General features: G+C 40.5%; 1 protein-coding gene across 3 annotated transcripts in view; it reads right to left on the bottom strand.

The window, feature by feature from the left end:
* SLC1A1 (solute carrier family 1 member 1) overlaps positions 1-17,997 on the bottom strand; it is a 73,122-nt gene that overhangs the window by 8,618 nt on the left and 46,507 nt on the right. Inside the window, exons 3-10 of one of the 3 annotated variants that reach the window (XM_014860713.3) lie at positions 13,475-13,567; positions 11,645-11,759; positions 10,381-10,423; positions 8,863-8,961; positions 5,998-6,182; positions 4,716-4,823; positions 2,688-2,810; positions 2,106-2,300 (exon numbers count right to left, since the gene is read on the bottom strand). In XM_014860713.3, the coding sequence (XP_014716199.1) occupies positions 2,106-2,300; positions 2,688-2,810; positions 4,716-4,823; positions 5,998-6,182; positions 8,863-8,961; positions 10,381-10,423; positions 11,645-11,759; positions 13,475-13,567 (961 nt within the window). The remainder of the gene's footprint in view (positions 1-2,105; positions 2,301-2,687; positions 2,811-4,715; positions 4,824-5,997; positions 6,183-8,862; positions 8,962-10,380; positions 10,424-11,644; positions 11,760-13,474; positions 13,568-17,997) is intronic. The other 2 variants (XM_070495685.1, XM_014860714.3) reach the window with 2 other exon arrangements.

Raw genomic sequence — 17,997 nt, 5'->3', positions numbered from 1 at the left:
AGATGAGGAAACAGAAGCTTAGAGAATTCAAGTAACCTGGCTGAGACCACAGCTAATCATGGTGAAGCTCAGATTCAAACACGGATAATTGACTCATGACCCACGTGCTTGTTGGCCACCATCAAGCTAATGATCCTGAGTACTTTATCTACATTTCTCACTGCCTATTTCCACATGGATATCTTAAATTCAGTGTGTCAAAAAGTGTAAACTCTTTATCTTCCCACCTATACTTGCTTCTGTTACACTAGTCTCTGTTCTGGTAAGCACCATTCACTAATCCAGAACCATCCACCAATCCTGGGGGTTACCCTAGCCTTCCCCTGTCAAGCACTCCTAATCCAACTGATGCCTGTTGAATTCATTACCTCTTCCCCATCTCTTGTGTCAGTGCCTTGATGTAGGCCTTTTCATACCTTACCTGGACTTCTGCAGGAGTCTCCTAACTGGTCTTCTAGCTTTTTAAATTTTTAGTTGACTAATATTGTTTACTTCTTACATTAGTCTTTAGCTGTCTACTGGAGATAGCTGTTTCACTGTATGATATTCAATTTCATACAGTCATTATAATCACATTGAAGAAAGTTTGGAAATCAACATAATCTCAGTACTCATTGCAGATATTTTACTCATTTTTAAAACACCCCTATATCTACACACATAAAGCTTTATCTATAGTCATGTATTTGGAAGATACGCAATTTTGTACCTTGATGATTTCAACCAACATATGTCATGTGATCTTTCCTAACATCAGGAAGCACATCACAATTTACTTTATACTTTATATGATAATTTTATAAATCAGTGGATTATGGGTTATATTTGCTTCCTTATTTGGCATTTTCTGTATTTTTCTAATAAAAACAGTAAGACAAAGCACAATACACTCTTAAAGGTGCTACGAGGATAAATAAAACCAGAACTAAACAAAATATATCCTCTATTTTGATTTAAGACCTTCATACATATCTTTTAAATGGTCTATAAAATATTGAAGTGATTGAATATCCTAGATTTTAATCAATAAGTTCTTGGTTGATAACATACAAATTGTTTAAATTTTTTCAACATTATATTTAGCACTATATTGAGGATGTTTTTACATAAAGCATTTTTCTTATTTAGGATAAATTTGAAGTGTAAATTCCCAGAGCAAGGATCACTGCATTGGAAAATTGTGAGTCACTTTTAATAAGTTTCCAAATTAATTTCCAAAAGGGTTGAAACAGTTTATATTGTCATTAGCAATATAAAGTTTTATTGGAACATTTGCAAAAGAAAAAAAAAGGATACAAATAAACACTTATAGGATATTGCTTTGCCTAGTACTCTTACTTGGTCTTCTAGCTTTTGGTTCCTGCTCCTGTCCAGTCCATCCACCATATTGCCAATTACCTTTCTAAAATGCAAATCTGTCCATCATATGAAAGACTGTCTCAGACCCTTTCAGGAACTCCTCACACAAAGCCTTTCATGATAATGACCCCTGCCTCCTCATTTCTTTATGTCCTCCACATTGTACTCTTTATGACAGCCATACCAAAAAATCTGTACTTTGTAACTAGGCCATGATTACATCACAAGTCCCTGTACATACTATTCCTTTAATCCAAAATGCTCTTAGCTTCCTTCTTCTCCTACTAAATTCTTATTCCGCTTCTAAGACTTAACTAAACTTTCTCCTCCTCCAGGAAGCCTTTCCTCACCTTCCAGGTAGAGCCAACCCTTCCTTCTTTGGTGCCCTCTGTGTCCCCCATTGAAATCTCTATTATAGCCCTTGTATCCCCTACCTACTGGGAACCCCTTGAAAGTAGGAATTGGCCCTTATTCATCCTTGAGTCCCTGGTATCTACTCTGTGCCTAGCACCTGTTGGTGCACTGAACTGAGAAAAGAGTAATGCCTTTGGCTATCCAGGCCCTGAAGCAGAAATCTTGCATACCATGATCCCACTACTTGTAATAGCGGTAATCTTGGGAAGGGACTTTATAGACCAAGAAAATCAATCCATGATTGGACCATTCTTGATCTCCCTTCAATGAAGATTTTTACTTGAGGCAATTCTAGTAATAGAGATGAAGATGAATGTAACACGATGCCCCACCTGATAGTGATGATCTGCCCAATGTCCAAGTCCAAGTTATTCAACTGTGCAATAAACACAGCTGCCACTGCTTCGTAGACTGCGCCCCCATCCATGTTGATTGTAGCCCCAATGGGTAACATAAATCTAGTGATCCTCTTGTCTATGTGGTTCTTTTCTTCAGCACACTGGAGAGTGATAGGCAGTGTTGCCGAACTGTGTGATAAAGAGAAAGGAACTCATGGTCTAGGAATGCTGGTCCTCAATCTTTGCCTGGAGAGACACCTCGGTTCCAAAAACTAAGTCCAGAGCCCAAAGCATGCTGGCACTTTTGGCAGGTCCAGGAATCAGAGGTACTGTACTTACCACTGCTCCAAGTTATACCCACAGCCCCTTCCTGGGCTGCAGACCATGCCAAGAAGGCAGGGAATATCCAATAGGATAAATAAAAGTGTTCAAGGACATGAGCAAAGAACATGGAGGTCATTTCTCCAATTAAAGGAAGCTACAAAAACCACAAGCTATCGGCAGTGCTTCCAAGTGAGGTGAGAGTTGATAAGGCCTGGCCCAGAGACTTCTTCCAGACACCTCTCTTGTATTTACCTGGAAGAGATCATGAGAGCTGTCAGGAGAGCCTGGGCCATTCCCATGATGAATCGGAAAGGGTTCTTTCGTACGATTATGAAATATATCAGTGGGAGAACTATAAGGGAGTGGATTGCAAGCCTGTAAATAAGAGAAATAGGTTCATAATTGATACCACTTCTTCATATTAATCTTTTTTTCAAACAGCTTTTTTTCCCATGATATATCATTCAGCCCAATGAGAAAATGAGAAGCAGAGCAGGAATATGTCTCATTCCACATATGAGGATTAGGAGACTCAGTGAATGAAGTATCTTGTCAAAGTTAATGGCAAAGCCAGTAGCTGAATCCACATTTCAGAGCTCACAGAACAGTTGTGTCATGCTGCCAAGCCCTGTACATGCTATTCCTGCTATACGTGCTAAAATGCTTTTCCTTCCTTCTGCTGCTGAATTCATACTCCTCCTCTCAGACTCAGCAAAATTCCCCCTTCCTTTGGGAAGCCTTCCCTCACCTTCCTAGTTCGAGCTGACCCTTCCTTCCTTGGTGACTCTGTGGCCCCATGCAAACCTCTATCATAGCCCTTCTCACAATACTCAGCCCCTCTGTTCCTTGGACCATGCTGCTGTCTTGCTGGATGGTACCCACTGTCTAAGAGGTGAGTCAGGTTGCAGTAAGGAGGAAGAAGTCTCTGCTCTTCCATAGTCATACTTCAGGACTGACCCTCTTTTCTTTGTTACTCATGCTTTCCAAAACTATTCCTTATTTCACATGGAAATATACAGATTATACAAAACAGAGGGCTTAAGTAATGAGACCGATTCAGCAGATGCCATATAAGTGGCAACCTAGAGTTTATAGATCAGTTATGTGGAGCTGAAGTAATAAGAAATGGTCACTGAAAATACAGATCCTGAAGGTCTAGAAAGAGGGTCTTCTAGAGAGTAGGGAGGTTGTGGCTAAGAACTATGAGGAACAGACTTTGTTTCCTTTTAGAAACCTAGATAGGGCAAGAGAATAGAAACCAACAGAACCCCATTATGAAATGGCTCAGCACAATAAACCTTAGCTACATCACTGCCTGGACACAGCTCCTGGCCTCTAGTAAGGTAGATGGTCTCGCCTCCCTTACCAGTGGGGCCCTGGGATTTGACTCTGGCCTCACACTGCAGGAGCCAGACTTCCCCGTTGGCTGTCAGTGCTGTGCTTTTGGTAAACACAGATTAAGAACCAAATGCTGTGCAGTGGAAACTCCCCAGTGCAATCAACTTCCAATAGGTGATCTGACTATTCAAGTTGGGTGTTTGGGGCATTGACCTGTGGGAGTCAAACTGATGATATTTACTCATTCCCTTAGTCCATAGTTCTTAGAACATGTGATGTATCCTGCCCCCAGGTAGATATCTGGTGGCACCATCCATAACCTATGCCACCACATGTCCCCTCAAGGAACCAATAACTGAGCTGTAATAAATATGCAAATGATTTGTCCCCTACTGCCTTCCTGCTTTACACAATTCCTACCAGTCTGAAGATTTTCCCAGAACCCTCTGACATTCTGACAATGCAGGGTATGATAATGGTTACCAGCCCCACCAACAAGGTTGGAACCAACCAGCTCCTACTTGCTCAAGTCTGATTTCATTCAGGCCCTGCCTAATTTCTTTCAGTCTTGGGGTACATGGGGGCTAATCTCACTTGCTTGGTTAGTTAATATCCTCGAGGAAGTGAAGGCCAGGAGAGAGCCAAGAGAGGCTACCAGTAGGTTTTGCTCTCATTTTAAAAAATTATTTTAAAACAACTAATAAAGGCAGTGACAAAGCCTGGTCTAGGCTGTTCTGCCAAGATGTGGCAATTAGCACAGTGTGATCCACCTCCAGTGCAGCTGTTAAAGGGCAGCCCTCCTCCCCCCGCTCTCCTTTCTCTGAACCCCATCTTTCCCTGAATGTGGGAGAGAAGCAGAATTTAACCAACTGAAACTCAGCCTCTCAGCAGCAATCCATTGGCTCAAATGAGGTTTCTTTTCTTCTCTTGAGTCTGACATACCCACTCAGGACAGTGACCATGTAAAGGCCCAGCTTGCGGAATAATTCCCAGTCTTCAACTTCTATGATTTTCCCGGCAATCAGGAACAAAATACCGAGAGGCATGTAACTAGAAAGGAAGCACAGCAAAGAAGTGCTTCCGTCAGCAGGTGTTTTCTCAGGGTGGGATTCTTGGGGAAGACACAGCTGGGGCATGCACCTTGGCTTGGCACATGCACTCAGCTGGAAGGAAGAGAGCACACAATGAAGCTAAGGTCTCAGGTTCAGGCCCTGGTACACCACACTGACTCCAGATTTCAGCACCTGTGTGCACCTTAAATTCTACCTACCTGAGCTACCAAAATGGAACAAACTTGGCAAGAAAGTGTGGTTAAACTGGTGTAAATCCCACGCCTTGCTCCTAGTATCCTTACATCCTGCTGATTGTCACATCTACAGATCTCACTTTAGCTTGAACTTCCGAATAGAGCCACTTGGCTCATTCTAGCCATGGTCATCTTGTTTACCAGGTAGTGGTATTAGCAGTAGAGCAATAGAGTTAGCAGTGGAAGTGGCTGTAATAGCTCTGTTTACAGCTCTCATTACATGGCTTGCATTGGGTTAAGCATTCTACATGCATCATTTCACTTAACGTCCTTCTCCCAACCCTAGGGGGAGACTTTATTATCCTTGTTTTACAGATGATGAAGCTGAGGTTCAGTGGGATTAAGTGAGTGAAATAACTGAACCCTTTATGTCACTGTCATGTCTACACTTCGGAGTAAATAATGTTGAACCAGCTCAATATGAGATAAACAGGGGCAGAGGTCTCCTAGGAAAGGTGGGACTTTTTGGCATCTCAGGGACAGGGCAGATACTCAAGTGGTGCCACTGGTATGTTCACCCAATGGCGGCTTTCATTTGGATAGGTTAGTGCCCATGCTGTACCAGTTGTAAATATTTTGAAATCATTTCTGCATGAGGCCTAATAAGGAAAGCCCTTCATCTTTTGATGTTCAAGGAACTCCTTCAAATCACTCCTTTAAGAGTTACTTCTTACAAGAATGCTTGGTGAGTTCAAGATGATCATGGGCTTTGGTAGAAAAGACAGTAGCTGATGTCTAGACTTTTGTTAGTGAACTAACTCCTACATAAGATGTGGAATTATTTAACACTCTAGTGTCTTGATTCAGTGTTCACCCTCTCTCGGATGAGGTCAGCTGAGAAACATAAGCCTATTCATTCTAATTTTGAGGGGACAGTCATCAGAGGAAGCAAGATGGTGTTAACTGGTGTCCGCTCACCACATAATGATCTGAACGATTTTCATGGTTGCCTCACTCAGAGCATTGAAGAAATCCACCAGAATCTGTCCCTTTTCTCCCATTTTTCCAATGACAAGTCCAAAGACGAGGCAAAAGACAATCAGGCCCAGGATATTTGTGCTGTCTGAATACATGCCTACGACTTTGTATTCCTTTGTTTCGTTCTGTGGATCAAATCAAGAAAATACATTGATGCATGATTATAATCTTGTTAGAATTATAGGCCCTGAAATGAGAAGATACACTAGCCAAACATAATAAACTAGTGATCTACCAATCAGTCAACAATACTCTGGGAAATATAATTTAAAAAAAAACAAAAACACCTATGTATGTATCAACTTTTATTGCCCCTATCCCGTGCCATTAAAGTTTAAAGTGCTTTTTTTTTTTCTCTTTCTCTCTCTCAATAAATCCATATTTGAATATTTCTTTTGATGATTTCCTATTCTGGGGTGTTTTACATTTTTAATAAGAACTTTAGAATCAAGGCACTTTGCAGGGTTATTTTAATTACCAGCCTGCATAAACAAGATGAGAATTAATAATGTAAGAAGCACAAAGTATTTACCAGTGTGAACATTTTTAAAGAGATTTTACTATCTGTTTTATCCTGATAATGAAGCACAGGAACATTCTTTATTGCCTCTAATTTTGGATGACCAACAGAATTTTAGAGATATAAAAGTTAACCAGATACCTACTACTATGAACCATTTCTTCGTTTTATCCTGGGTAAGAACAGCATGAGATTTACTGAGAGATTTCATAGGGAGATAATGTAATCTGAGTGGTGCAAACCAGATTTATAAAGAATTATGTTGATAAGCCACTGGGGTACCAGTCATTTCTTACTTATGATCTGATATGATCAAATACATATTCATCAAGCAGCTAGAATGTGCTAACAGCATCGGATACAACATAAGGTCTTAAAATGCAGCTAGAGAGATAAGACTAACCACGAAAAACACGAGCCAATGACAGCAAGACGGTGTGTAATTAACTACACAGTCAGGCTATGAGTTACAGGCATCCTATGGAGACTCCGGACAGGAATGAGGACTGTGAGGTTAAATCTAGGCCTGAGCAGTAGGCAGCCAGGAGATGAAAGCATTCTGCAGAAAAATCGTAAGCAAAGGCAAAAGCCATCATGCACTGGGCCTCTGTTCCCTGCTTGGATAATTCCTACTCATCCTTTGTGGCCCCCAAACTAATTTAAACGTCCTTGTTGAATGCCCCAGAGGATCCTATTCTTCCCTATGGTGATATTTATCACTCTTCACAGGAGGGTAGATGCCATGTTTTTTCACTATTGTAATCCCAATGCCCAGCAGGGCCTGGCATATAGAGGGTGCACAGAAAATCTTTGTGGAACCACACTGAAAGGCAACAATGAGGAGGAACTGAGGAGGCTGATCTGGATAGAATAGAGGGGCCGAGTGGCAAGTAAGCTAGGAAACTGGGGAGGAGCCAGGTCTTGGAGGGCTACTGAACTCATCAAAGGAGTTAAGGCTTTCTGTGTAGGAAGCAGGGAGCCACCCGTGGTCTATTTAATTTCAATTCTTAAGTCTACTAAATATTTCTTTTTTTCCTTAAATCTTTCCTTCCATGTGAAGGCAGAGAACATTCAGGAGAAATCTACTACAGGATGACAAATATACTACTTCAGGCCCACACTTTCTAATCTCCAATGCTGAAATCCCCAGAGCTCTCAAAGCCCATTGGTTTTATTGATAAGTTTACGGCAAACTCTTGGTGGCAAAACCTATCCTGAACTGAGATGAGGCTACTTAAAGTCTATTTCTCTTCCTTGGCAGAATATTTATTAGTTTATTCATGAAATATTGATGAGCTTGATTCTAGAGTGTTGTTGCCAATACCATTTAAGGACGTAGCATAACATACAGTATATATACCTTCTAAAGTTGAAGAACTCTGGATTCTGAATCATATCCTGGCAGAGAATTTTGGATAAGTACTTGTGGGCCTGAATTCTGTGTTTACATAGTCTTGCAAATCTAAAGCAGTTCCCAGAGGTGCCCAACTCAACTCCAAGGAATGGCAGAGATGTAGAGGCAACAGGGCTCATTCGTTTCTCTACATGGTACAGTTGATTCTCGTTATTCTCGGTAGTTATGTTCTATAAAGTGGCCGCCAACACTGAATTAGTGAATATTTAATCACTGTTCTTGGGGGAAATACAGGATTAAGTTCCTGGGAACCAATGGTCACAACATTTTTGTCAAATAGTCGATATGTAACTTTGCTTTATGTGCGTTTCTGTTCAAAGACACCTTATTTAATATACATTCTTGAATCATTAATGTTGAACTCACAACTAACACAATATAACTCATGCCTGAACAAAGCTTATCCAACACACGTATATTCTCCTCAAGGCACATTATAGCCTTCTTGCATTTAAGAGCACTAGACAGCACTTTAGCACTATGCTCGGGAGACATTTTAAACAGTGAAATCACCACGAAAAAGAAGAAAAATGTGAAAAATGTGGCGTAGACACACTTCAAAAAGGACACTTGTTTACAACATGAGAGCTGAAACAAGAAGGCAAAGCACAGCTTTATTCATTTTCAGCTGGGAATGTGTGTATTATTAGGTGACTTAAATTTTTCACCACTCTTTGTGTGTCTGCAAATGACATGAACGTGTCATGAATGTTGATTTGGGGGTTACAAATACATTTTGGCGAGTAGGTGAATTCACAAATGCAGGATGAGTGAATAACAAGGATCAACTGTATTTCCATCTCCTGCTCATTCACGACTCAGCCTCTGCGTACTGGGGAAGGGGCGTAGGCAACAAGGAAGGAAACGATACCTTGGAAATAGCAGTTGTCGTGACGACTGTGACAGATGCTTCCGTCGTGTTCATCTCTGGCTCAATGGAAGGATTCACTTCTTCACGCTTAGTTTTATACTGCACGTTGGAAGATAGAAAGGACAAAGAAACAAACAAAGGAAAAAGTTTTTTAAGCATCTGAGGCTAAATCACAGGAGTACGTTACTTTGGCCAAACAAGTGCCACTGACGGGTTCTACCTATGACACCTCTGTTGGCTCCAGGGTTGGACAGCACCTCCCATGAGGCTTTGGAACCAAAAGTGGGATCAAGAAATCCAAACCCCTGACTCCCACAGCCACCATTCAATGATGTCAAAATGTTCTCCCACTTTCAATAAAAAGGGACAAATTAACAGAGCAGTTGTGAAAGTATAGGTTTTATTTGTAGGCAACTTAACGGACAGACTCTATAGGGATCCCTATCAATCATTTTTGTTTCTGTTTATTTATTCACTTATTATTTTTAATCTGGAAGAAACATCTCATTACTTTGATAAACGTAGTCACCATAACTTTAATAAACATCAAGAACTATATGGTTGTTCCAAAATCAACAGTCCTTTTAGGGCTATTTCCATGAGTGAGATTTCTGTTGAATGTCCTTCCTTCAGCCCTGTTTGGTTCTGCAGAGCTTCAGCAGAGAGGTTTAAGAAAGAGCTAGTACACCATTACGCCAGGCATAACTGTCACTCCAACAAGGCTCTGCCAACACCAGGAACCTTACAAATGATCACTGTGGCTGAGCCACAAAGGCACCCCTAAAATAGAGGTGGTTCTGTGCCTCTTGGAGATTGGCAGGGAGCAATTTAACTGCCATTTTTATTGGTATACACAGAGGTCTCTGTTCATGTAATTTATGCAAATGAATTCAGCAGTTTGTGATAGACTCAGCTGTCTTAAAGTACATAGATAAACAAGAGAAAAACGCTTGAAGGAAATGGAGTGAAGAGATTGTTAAACTTTCCTAGAGAAAAAATCATGGCTTTGTTACATTGCTTCTAGAGTGCTAGCAACGGGGACGTAATGATTAAGGAAAAGCCCAAATATAAGGAGCACTAACCACCCACGTGGGTTAGACACTGATTTCCCAGCACGAGAGGAAAAGGCAAGAGGAAACCGAGCGCTACTTTTTTCACTGCATTGCAGCTGCAGGCAGTCTCAGTTTCTTCACAAATATAATGTGGTTCTCCAAAAATAGATACTGGAGGCCACATTTTAAAACACTCATTGTTTGATAAGTTCCTGACTTGCTCTATTTGAGCCCTTTTGCAGCGAAAAAAGGCATAATGGCAAAAGCAGTGTAAGTTAAGACACACATTTCACAGTGGCCAGAAAGACAGGAAACAGAGGAGTCACCCGAAAGTCCTCCATTCACAGGCACCTTTCCTGCCATTTTTGATGGGCTAATTCCATTTCTTGGGTCACAGCAGGAAAAAAAATCTTAATTGGTAACGGGGAGAAGGGAGCAACTTGATGGCAAAAGTCATTATTATTACCTGCTGAAAACAGGCTTGGACAAGGTTCTCGGGGAACATATTCCTGTCGGAGACATGAAAAGCAGTATTATGCTAAAGCAAAAGTGTTGTTTTTTGGTTATACACAAAACATTAGTGGATGAGGATAATACAGAATTAGTACTCTGGTTTCTCTTCTGGCCTCTCCTTCCCATAGTACTTCTTTATATCAAGATTTATTTTTCCCTGCTGAGCTTCAACCAAGTATAGAAAGCTCTCCTAATCAATTGTCACTTAACTGAATCACTGAGTAACTGATATATGCGCTGTCCTTGGTGAAACCGCACAGGGATGTGGACACTCACAGATAAGAGGCTTTAATATTCTGCACATTTCTGTTTTCATTATAAGAATGTATACCTACCAAGAGTCCACTGCATTTGTTCCCAAATTCTTTAAGCCAATTGCAAATATCACTGTAACTACTGAATTACAATTATACAAATCAATGAAATATGAGTGTGAGAAGGAAGGTGTGGTTCCTATAAAAACTAAGCTGAATGCCTGGAAATTCAATCAAGGCAAGTGACTAAAATTTTTGTGGTTAAAATAGGTATGGGAAGATAATTGAAATAAAAACTGGAAGGATTCAGCACTCAGCTTTCTTTGTAATTTCTAAGGGTTTTGTTGCTCCACTTCATGGAAACTGAATCCAGAAATTGTAGATGATGCATTTATAAGGGCAGCATATGCAACAAATGGTATGAAATTAAAATGAACTGACACACTCCAATAAAAGATCTTGGCCCTACATCAAAACACTGGCAAATAAATGCATTTAAGTTTTAAGTGTAAACAAAATATGGACTGCTTATCTGTATCATTTTTTATGATTCTCCGCTTGAATTGTTATTTTTTATTAACTGATCAACTTCTGGCCCTGACTGCTTCAGATAAGAGGGTTTCTCCTGTACAATTAAAAAATCTATTTCTTCAAGTGTGCTTCAGAACTGACTACCCAACCCAGCCCAGAATCTTAATGCAACGAGAATACTTTTTGCATCTCTGTCTATCCTAAATGCTGACAGGGGAGACTGGTCTTTCCATTCCCTCTTGGAACCATGACCTAGCAAGCAGGACTGGCTATGTAATTCGTGGGGTCCAGGGCAAAAGGAAAATGTACAATAATTTAAAAAATTATTGAAAATTTCAAGATGGTGACGAGAGAGCATTAAACTAAGCATGACACCCTGTGAGACCACCCTGGTCACATGCCTATGAACCCCCCTGCTGGCAAGACACTCACCTGATCAGGTCTAACATGGTATCTACTGTAGTGACTTCAGAGCTGCTGCCTGTCCTGTCAATTTCATCCATGTTCTGGGTGACACCAGGCTTGATGCTCACCACTAGCACAATACCTGTAGCCAACAATAGCACCCAGAGAGCATTAAGAACCTTCCAGGGCAATCAGCACCCCTAGTATATCCTTCTTAGAACTGGCAGGCATGGTGGTTCCAGGCATATTGGGAGGGGACCCAAAGGTCCAACCAAAATGCTGAGCCTCAGCTTGGATCTCAGCAGTGGCTTTAATTACTTTTCTATTTAAAAATGAAGCAGAAGGAACTCTTCCCGTGTTTTTTTTTTTTTTAAAATGAAGGGGCTGGATTCAAGAATTGCTTCTGGAAACACTTGCTGATAAGAATATTCTTTTTTCTTTTCTTTAGCTTATGAGATCAGCCTAGGCAGGGGTTGGGGTGAGGGTGATTCATTTTCTAACTCAGGGCACTTGTTCAATGTCTTTCTGTAATTTTTACCTACAGGTGCTAGTTACTTTCCTGAGGTCAAACAGAATAAGCCTTATCTTCCTTCCACACCGTAAGCCTTCAAATATCTGGAAAGCTGTTGTGTAACCCTAAAAAGGGTTAGGGTTGGGAAAAGTGTTGTTCCGTGTGACTCTGAGAGGATGGAATGAGGACAAATAGACAGGAGTTACGGGGAGATAGTTTCTCTTGCCGTAAGGAAGAGCTGTCTAAACGAAGAGTATCTGAAAGTGCCATTCTGGCCTCTGGAGGTAATGGGTTCCTGTCCCTTGAGGTGTCCAGGCAGAGGTGGGAAGTTGTAGAAGAGACCAAGGCATGGGAGGTTGTTTGACTGGAGGGGAGTGAAGAAGAAAAAATGCCTTTTATGGCTCCTCCAAAGGTGAAATGCCAATCCACAGGGGCGGGGGTTGGGGGAGCAGGACTTCAGGATGCTGAATGGGCCAGTTTTGCTAGTGGAAGGAGTCACCAGGCAACACAAGGGCCATGAGTGGGCGTGGTCCACTCTTCCCACTCAGGGTTGCAGAAGAGACACATGCCCAGCTTTTTTCTTTATGTCTGCCTCCCTCAGGAACCTCATGAGGAGATGAGGCTTTGGTTTAAGGCAGGGTTCAGGCCCTCCTAGATCCCCCGGCCTAATACCACTAAAACCTCACCATAGCCTCACCACTTCTTATCAGTTCATTAAAGCAGAGCTGCAAGGGTCAGGCTGGCTGCAACATCTGAGTACATTCTTCTTCTCTTTCTACTCTGGGAGTCCTTCTTAAAATGTCAGGCTAGGTCACGAATGATGGACCACACTTTCTTCACAAAAGAATGCCAGAGTTATGAGAGCAGCTATATTCCCTGATTAGAACTTTCTCCCTTTTTCAAATGGGATTTACACTTGGCAAGACTCTATTTGCTGTTAGCTCCTGGTACTATATGAAATTTGAAATGCACTGAAATGCTTTCTTTCTGGAAATACTTTATAATTATACTTGACTCCACTATTATGGACTAATTATTCAGTTTAAGGATCATATAAACTCTTGGCTTCATTTCCTTCTATCCAATGATCCTGATAAGGCTTAGAACTGTCACTCTCTTTCGGTTTCATACTGGAGACATTAATAAGTTGTACCATGCCTGAAACTCAGGCAGTACAATATTTTCTTCATATAAAAGGTGCTGTGTAGACTTCAAGCCAAAAAGCTTCATGGTAGTTTGACAATACTGCTTTCTGATTTTAAAAAAAATGTGCATTTGAAAAAGCACAGCTACTTTTAAAAGAAAAGTCACAATTAAACATAGGAATAAGAATTCATAAATTTTACCTAGAATTGCAGCAAGGACAGTGGTACAGAAATAATATACGATGGCACGCAGACCAATTTTTCCAGATACGTTGGTGTCCAGTGCAGCAACACCTGAAAGGGAGAAGTCAAATTACATTATTTTTAAAAGATCAACTTCCAGGACTGGTGGTGATTCAGTTCTCAAGGTGTGAAATAAAGAGCCGAGAGCGGTTCTCTGCATCTGCTAGGCCCATCTCCCACATTTTGTATGGATAAGATGCAATGGACAAAAGAAGCAATTCAAAATTCCAAACACAGAATTAAGAGATGGAAGCCTAGTGAGGTGCGAGTTCCCCTCCCGGCTAACCTGGATGGCCTCAGCCCATAGTGAGGGCCGTACCTTTGGCTCTCCTTGGGAGTGGTCATGAGACACACTCAGAAGGAGTTCTTCTTCTGCCTTTGCTCTAAAAACTTTATCAAGATTTGTATGTTACATCCCTCAACAGCCTTTATGATAAACTCCTTTTGGAATTCAGCGTCAAGGAAAAGTTTATTTTGAAGAACTGAGAGACTTCTTTCATCACATAATGAAAATTGTATAACTTACGATTGTTTCCCTTTCTGCCTTTTCTGGCAGGAAGCTCAGTCTCAACTAAAAAGATAACTTTTATGTGTGATTATAAAAGTTATATATGTTCATTATACTTGCCTGAAATAAAGAGAAAAAATATGAAGATGAAAACAAAAATCACTTCATATCATCAGCCATAGTTAATATTCTGGTGAATTTTCTTCCAATATTTTTTTCTTGATTTTTTTTTGTAAACATAGCTGGGACAATTTTATAGTTTCTAATTTCCTCTCTTCTTAATACTATATTATAAGCATTTTTTTCTTATTGTTAAAAATTCACCCTGAGGATAATTTTAATGGCTACATAATCTTCTGTCATGCGGCTGTACCACAATGTATTTAATCATCTACTTATTGCTGAATCTTTAGATAATCTCAGGGCCAAATTCAATAATAAATCACAGTAATTTCATTATCCATCCTGGCTAGCATATTTCCTTCTTCTTTTCATGATTTTTCAATTGCTTCTACATTAACAACCTTATTGTGTATGGTTTTGATTGTGAGGCACCTTAAATTTTTCATTTTAGGTTGGATATAAATAAAATTTCCAATTTAGGAGACTTATGGTTGCATTGTTAGATCTAGTTTCAAATGGTCTTTGGCTGCTGAATGTTGCCTAGACATGAAAGGGTTGCCTAGAATGCCAAGGATAGGTATAGAGGTGGAAGTCATACGTCCCTCCTTGCTAGAAACCTTCGCCCTCCATCAAAGATGCTTGTATAAATGGAGTCAAATGATGCAGCTCCCTAACTGGAATGTTTCTATGTGGGACATAGGGCAAGCTGAGAAGCAACCAAAACATTTTCAACAAGCCATCATTAGGAGGTTTCAGACTACCCTGCCCAGTTTCCAAAATGAGAATCACATTTTGAGTCAAATAACCGTAATAGAAAACGACTTTTTGAGTCTTCAACGCGTGTCCCATTGGCAAAGCCTAACATACAGGGTAGCAGGGAAAATAAAGAGGTCACCACGAGGCAACTCCAAGGAAAAGGTAGTAAACCTGTAGGCTATCAGCATCTGCAAGTAGTTTTATATTCACTCCTCACACAGTAAATGGCTTATCCCTTTTTGTAAGTGACTGGGGGATTATGCTTCTCAAATATAATCATACATATTTGATGTACAGGAAAAGTCCGTAAGGAAGCTGTCATCATTATGATGACAGAACCAATCATTTCTCACTCTAAGCACATCATCCCTCCAACTGTTGATTGCTCCTGTGCAGGTTAACATTTTGAGAGAAGGGGCTCTGGCCTCTTTAGCAGCCACCCCAGGATGTTGTTAAGGGCCCATTCACTAACCTCGCGGGCAAGATTGTGCAATTACCATATGGTGGACATATTGCAACAGTCACACCTTAGAATAACTTTGATGATAGAGTCTATTCTCTTTCTCTGAGAAAAATGTAGTTTGGTGTCCTGAGAAGATTTTCTTTTCCTGATGGTAAGACAATTAAAAATAACAATTCTGCAAGAAACAGCGATAACAAAATCAAAAGACACTGAGGGCCACAAATCAGAAACGAATGAACTATGTCATATTTAGTTCAGTCTCTTAAAAAAAAGAGCAAACAACAATGCAAATATGTAAGTTTGCTAAGTATATTATATGATTATAAAATGTGCCTATTCCATTTTAGAGCTCTGTACATTATTGTGATAAACAATTAAAATAACTATTTATAACAATAGTTGTAGGTTAAAAAAAAAGAACCAAGAAAATCACCAATTTAACAGAACTCCAAGTAACCCGTATAAGCACCTGTAACTCTGCCTTAACAGAGGATGCATTTGTGGATATATTGCTCTTTGGTCTATGTTCAGTTTAAGCAGCTCCCAGCCCCTAAGGTGCTGACAAGTGACAAGTTCACAGGGTAGCTGCAGAACTGTTCTTGGGTACGTGTTTTATGCCCTCTCAGGATTTTCTTCCAGCAGTGAAACAAATTAAATCTATGTGGGAAATTGTTTCCAGCATATGTTAATATGTCTTAATTTGTCTTAATGATTTGGCCATGGGCTGGTGCCTCTGCTTCTATTCCAGGACCCAGCTGGCAATAAAAGGCTTCATAATAATAAGATTCTTGGTGGCAATATCTTAAACAAATACATTCCCAGAGCAGTCAGCCAGCTCCTCTCTCCTGGAGTCCAGCAACTATATTCTAGTTACCGTTGCCCCCCTTATCCTGACGAAACACCTTCCAAGACCCCCAGTGGATGCCTGAGACCGTGGATAGTAACAAACCCTATATAAACTATGTTTTTTCCTCTACATACATACATATAATAAAGTTTAATTTATAAATTAGGCACAGTAAAAGATAGAACAATAATAATAAAATAGAACAATTATAATAATACGTTGTAAAAAAGTTACTGTAGATCTTAGCAACCTCAGCATACAATTTTTTTCCTTCCTTATTATCATGAACTTCCACATTTTCACTTTAAAGGAAGCACTTGACAGCTTCTCTTTGATATATCCGAGTTTCAGCATCACTACTCTTGTGCTATGGGGGCCATTATTAAGTAAAATAAGGATGACTTGAACACAAGCACTGTGACACCATGACAGTCGATCTGATAACCAAGATGGCTACTAAGTGACTAATGGGAGGGGGTAAGGTACATAGTATGGATATGTTGGACAAAGGGATGAGTCATGTTCTGGGTGGGATGGTGCAAGATCTCATCACACTACTCAGAATGGCATGCAGTTTAAAACTCATAAATTGTTTATTTCTGGAATTTTCTGTTTAACATTTCTGGACCTCAGGTAACTGAAACTGCAGAGAGGGAAACCACAGATAACGGGGGAATTACTGTATTTGTAGAAAGAGCTTTTTTCCCCATTCCTCAAATCTACCTCAGTCCTACAATTCTGGATATATCCGAAATTATTCAACAATTGTTGATTTGAATCTCTACATCTCCAGAGTTACCCCTCTACCTCTCCAGTCATCACTGATGGGGGCAGGGCTGGTCCCCAAATCCAGGCTCTTGGGACGATTTATAATGTGTCATTGAGGATAGGGGAGGGCACCACTGTAGAGGGAGGGATCTTGTGCAGAGAAACAGCCTAATCTTTGAAAACCTCTGTAATAGGAACTTTACCCAACTTAACATGAATATAAAATGGCTGTCTGCATGGTCTAAACACCCACCTGCCAATAATGATGATGATGATACTTACAATAAAAATTATGATGACAATAGACACTGTGTATTTAGCAATGACTGCATGTTAAGTGCATCATCTCCCTGAATTCTCACTATAGCCCTATGAGGTAGGCATTATTATCCCCATTTTACAGAGGAGAAAGCTGTAGCTCAGAAAGGCAAAGTTATATGCCAAGGTCCTAAGCTGGTGAGTGGTGGAGCTGGCATACATAGCCACATGTGGCTTGTGGCTACCACAATGGACAGCACAGGGAAAATTTCCTACATCACAGGAAGTTCTATTGGGCAGTGCTGGTCTAGGATTTTGTAGCACACGGATAGAGGCAGTATGACACAGTGGTTAAGAATATGGCCCCCATCACTTACTGGGGGCAGGTCAGACAGCATGCCCTGCTTAGTCCCAAACCAGTGAAACATCATCTTGCTTTTACTGGGGTTTTATTCTCAAAAGCCACCTGGATTCCTTGCTTTCATGCCGTGCCTCGTGCCTGGCAAGGTCCAGAGGAGTGCCTTTCTTTACAGTCCACTCCAGAACTCATTTCTTCTGGGAGCTGATACCTGCTCTCTGGGAACTGACAAATGACAGGGGATTGTGCACTAATACAATATAAAGCAGGTGCAATGTGATCTGCATAGAAATCAAAGGTAACCGTTTAAAACTTTCATAGCAATTGGACAGTAATTTTATGTCTGTTAAACGTAATAACAAAAAATAGGGCTAGCATTTTGTATGCCTTTGTTTTTTAT

The sequence above is a fragment of the Equus asinus genome, chromosome 23, assembly GCF_041296235.1.
Source record: "Equus asinus isolate D_3611 breed Donkey chromosome 23, EquAss-T2T_v2, whole genome shotgun sequence".
Lineage (NCBI taxonomy): Eukaryota > Metazoa > Chordata > Mammalia > Perissodactyla > Equidae > Equus > Equus asinus.
The sequence above is the reverse complement of the archived record's forward strand: the minus strand, read 5'-3'. Positions and strand labels throughout refer to the sequence as shown.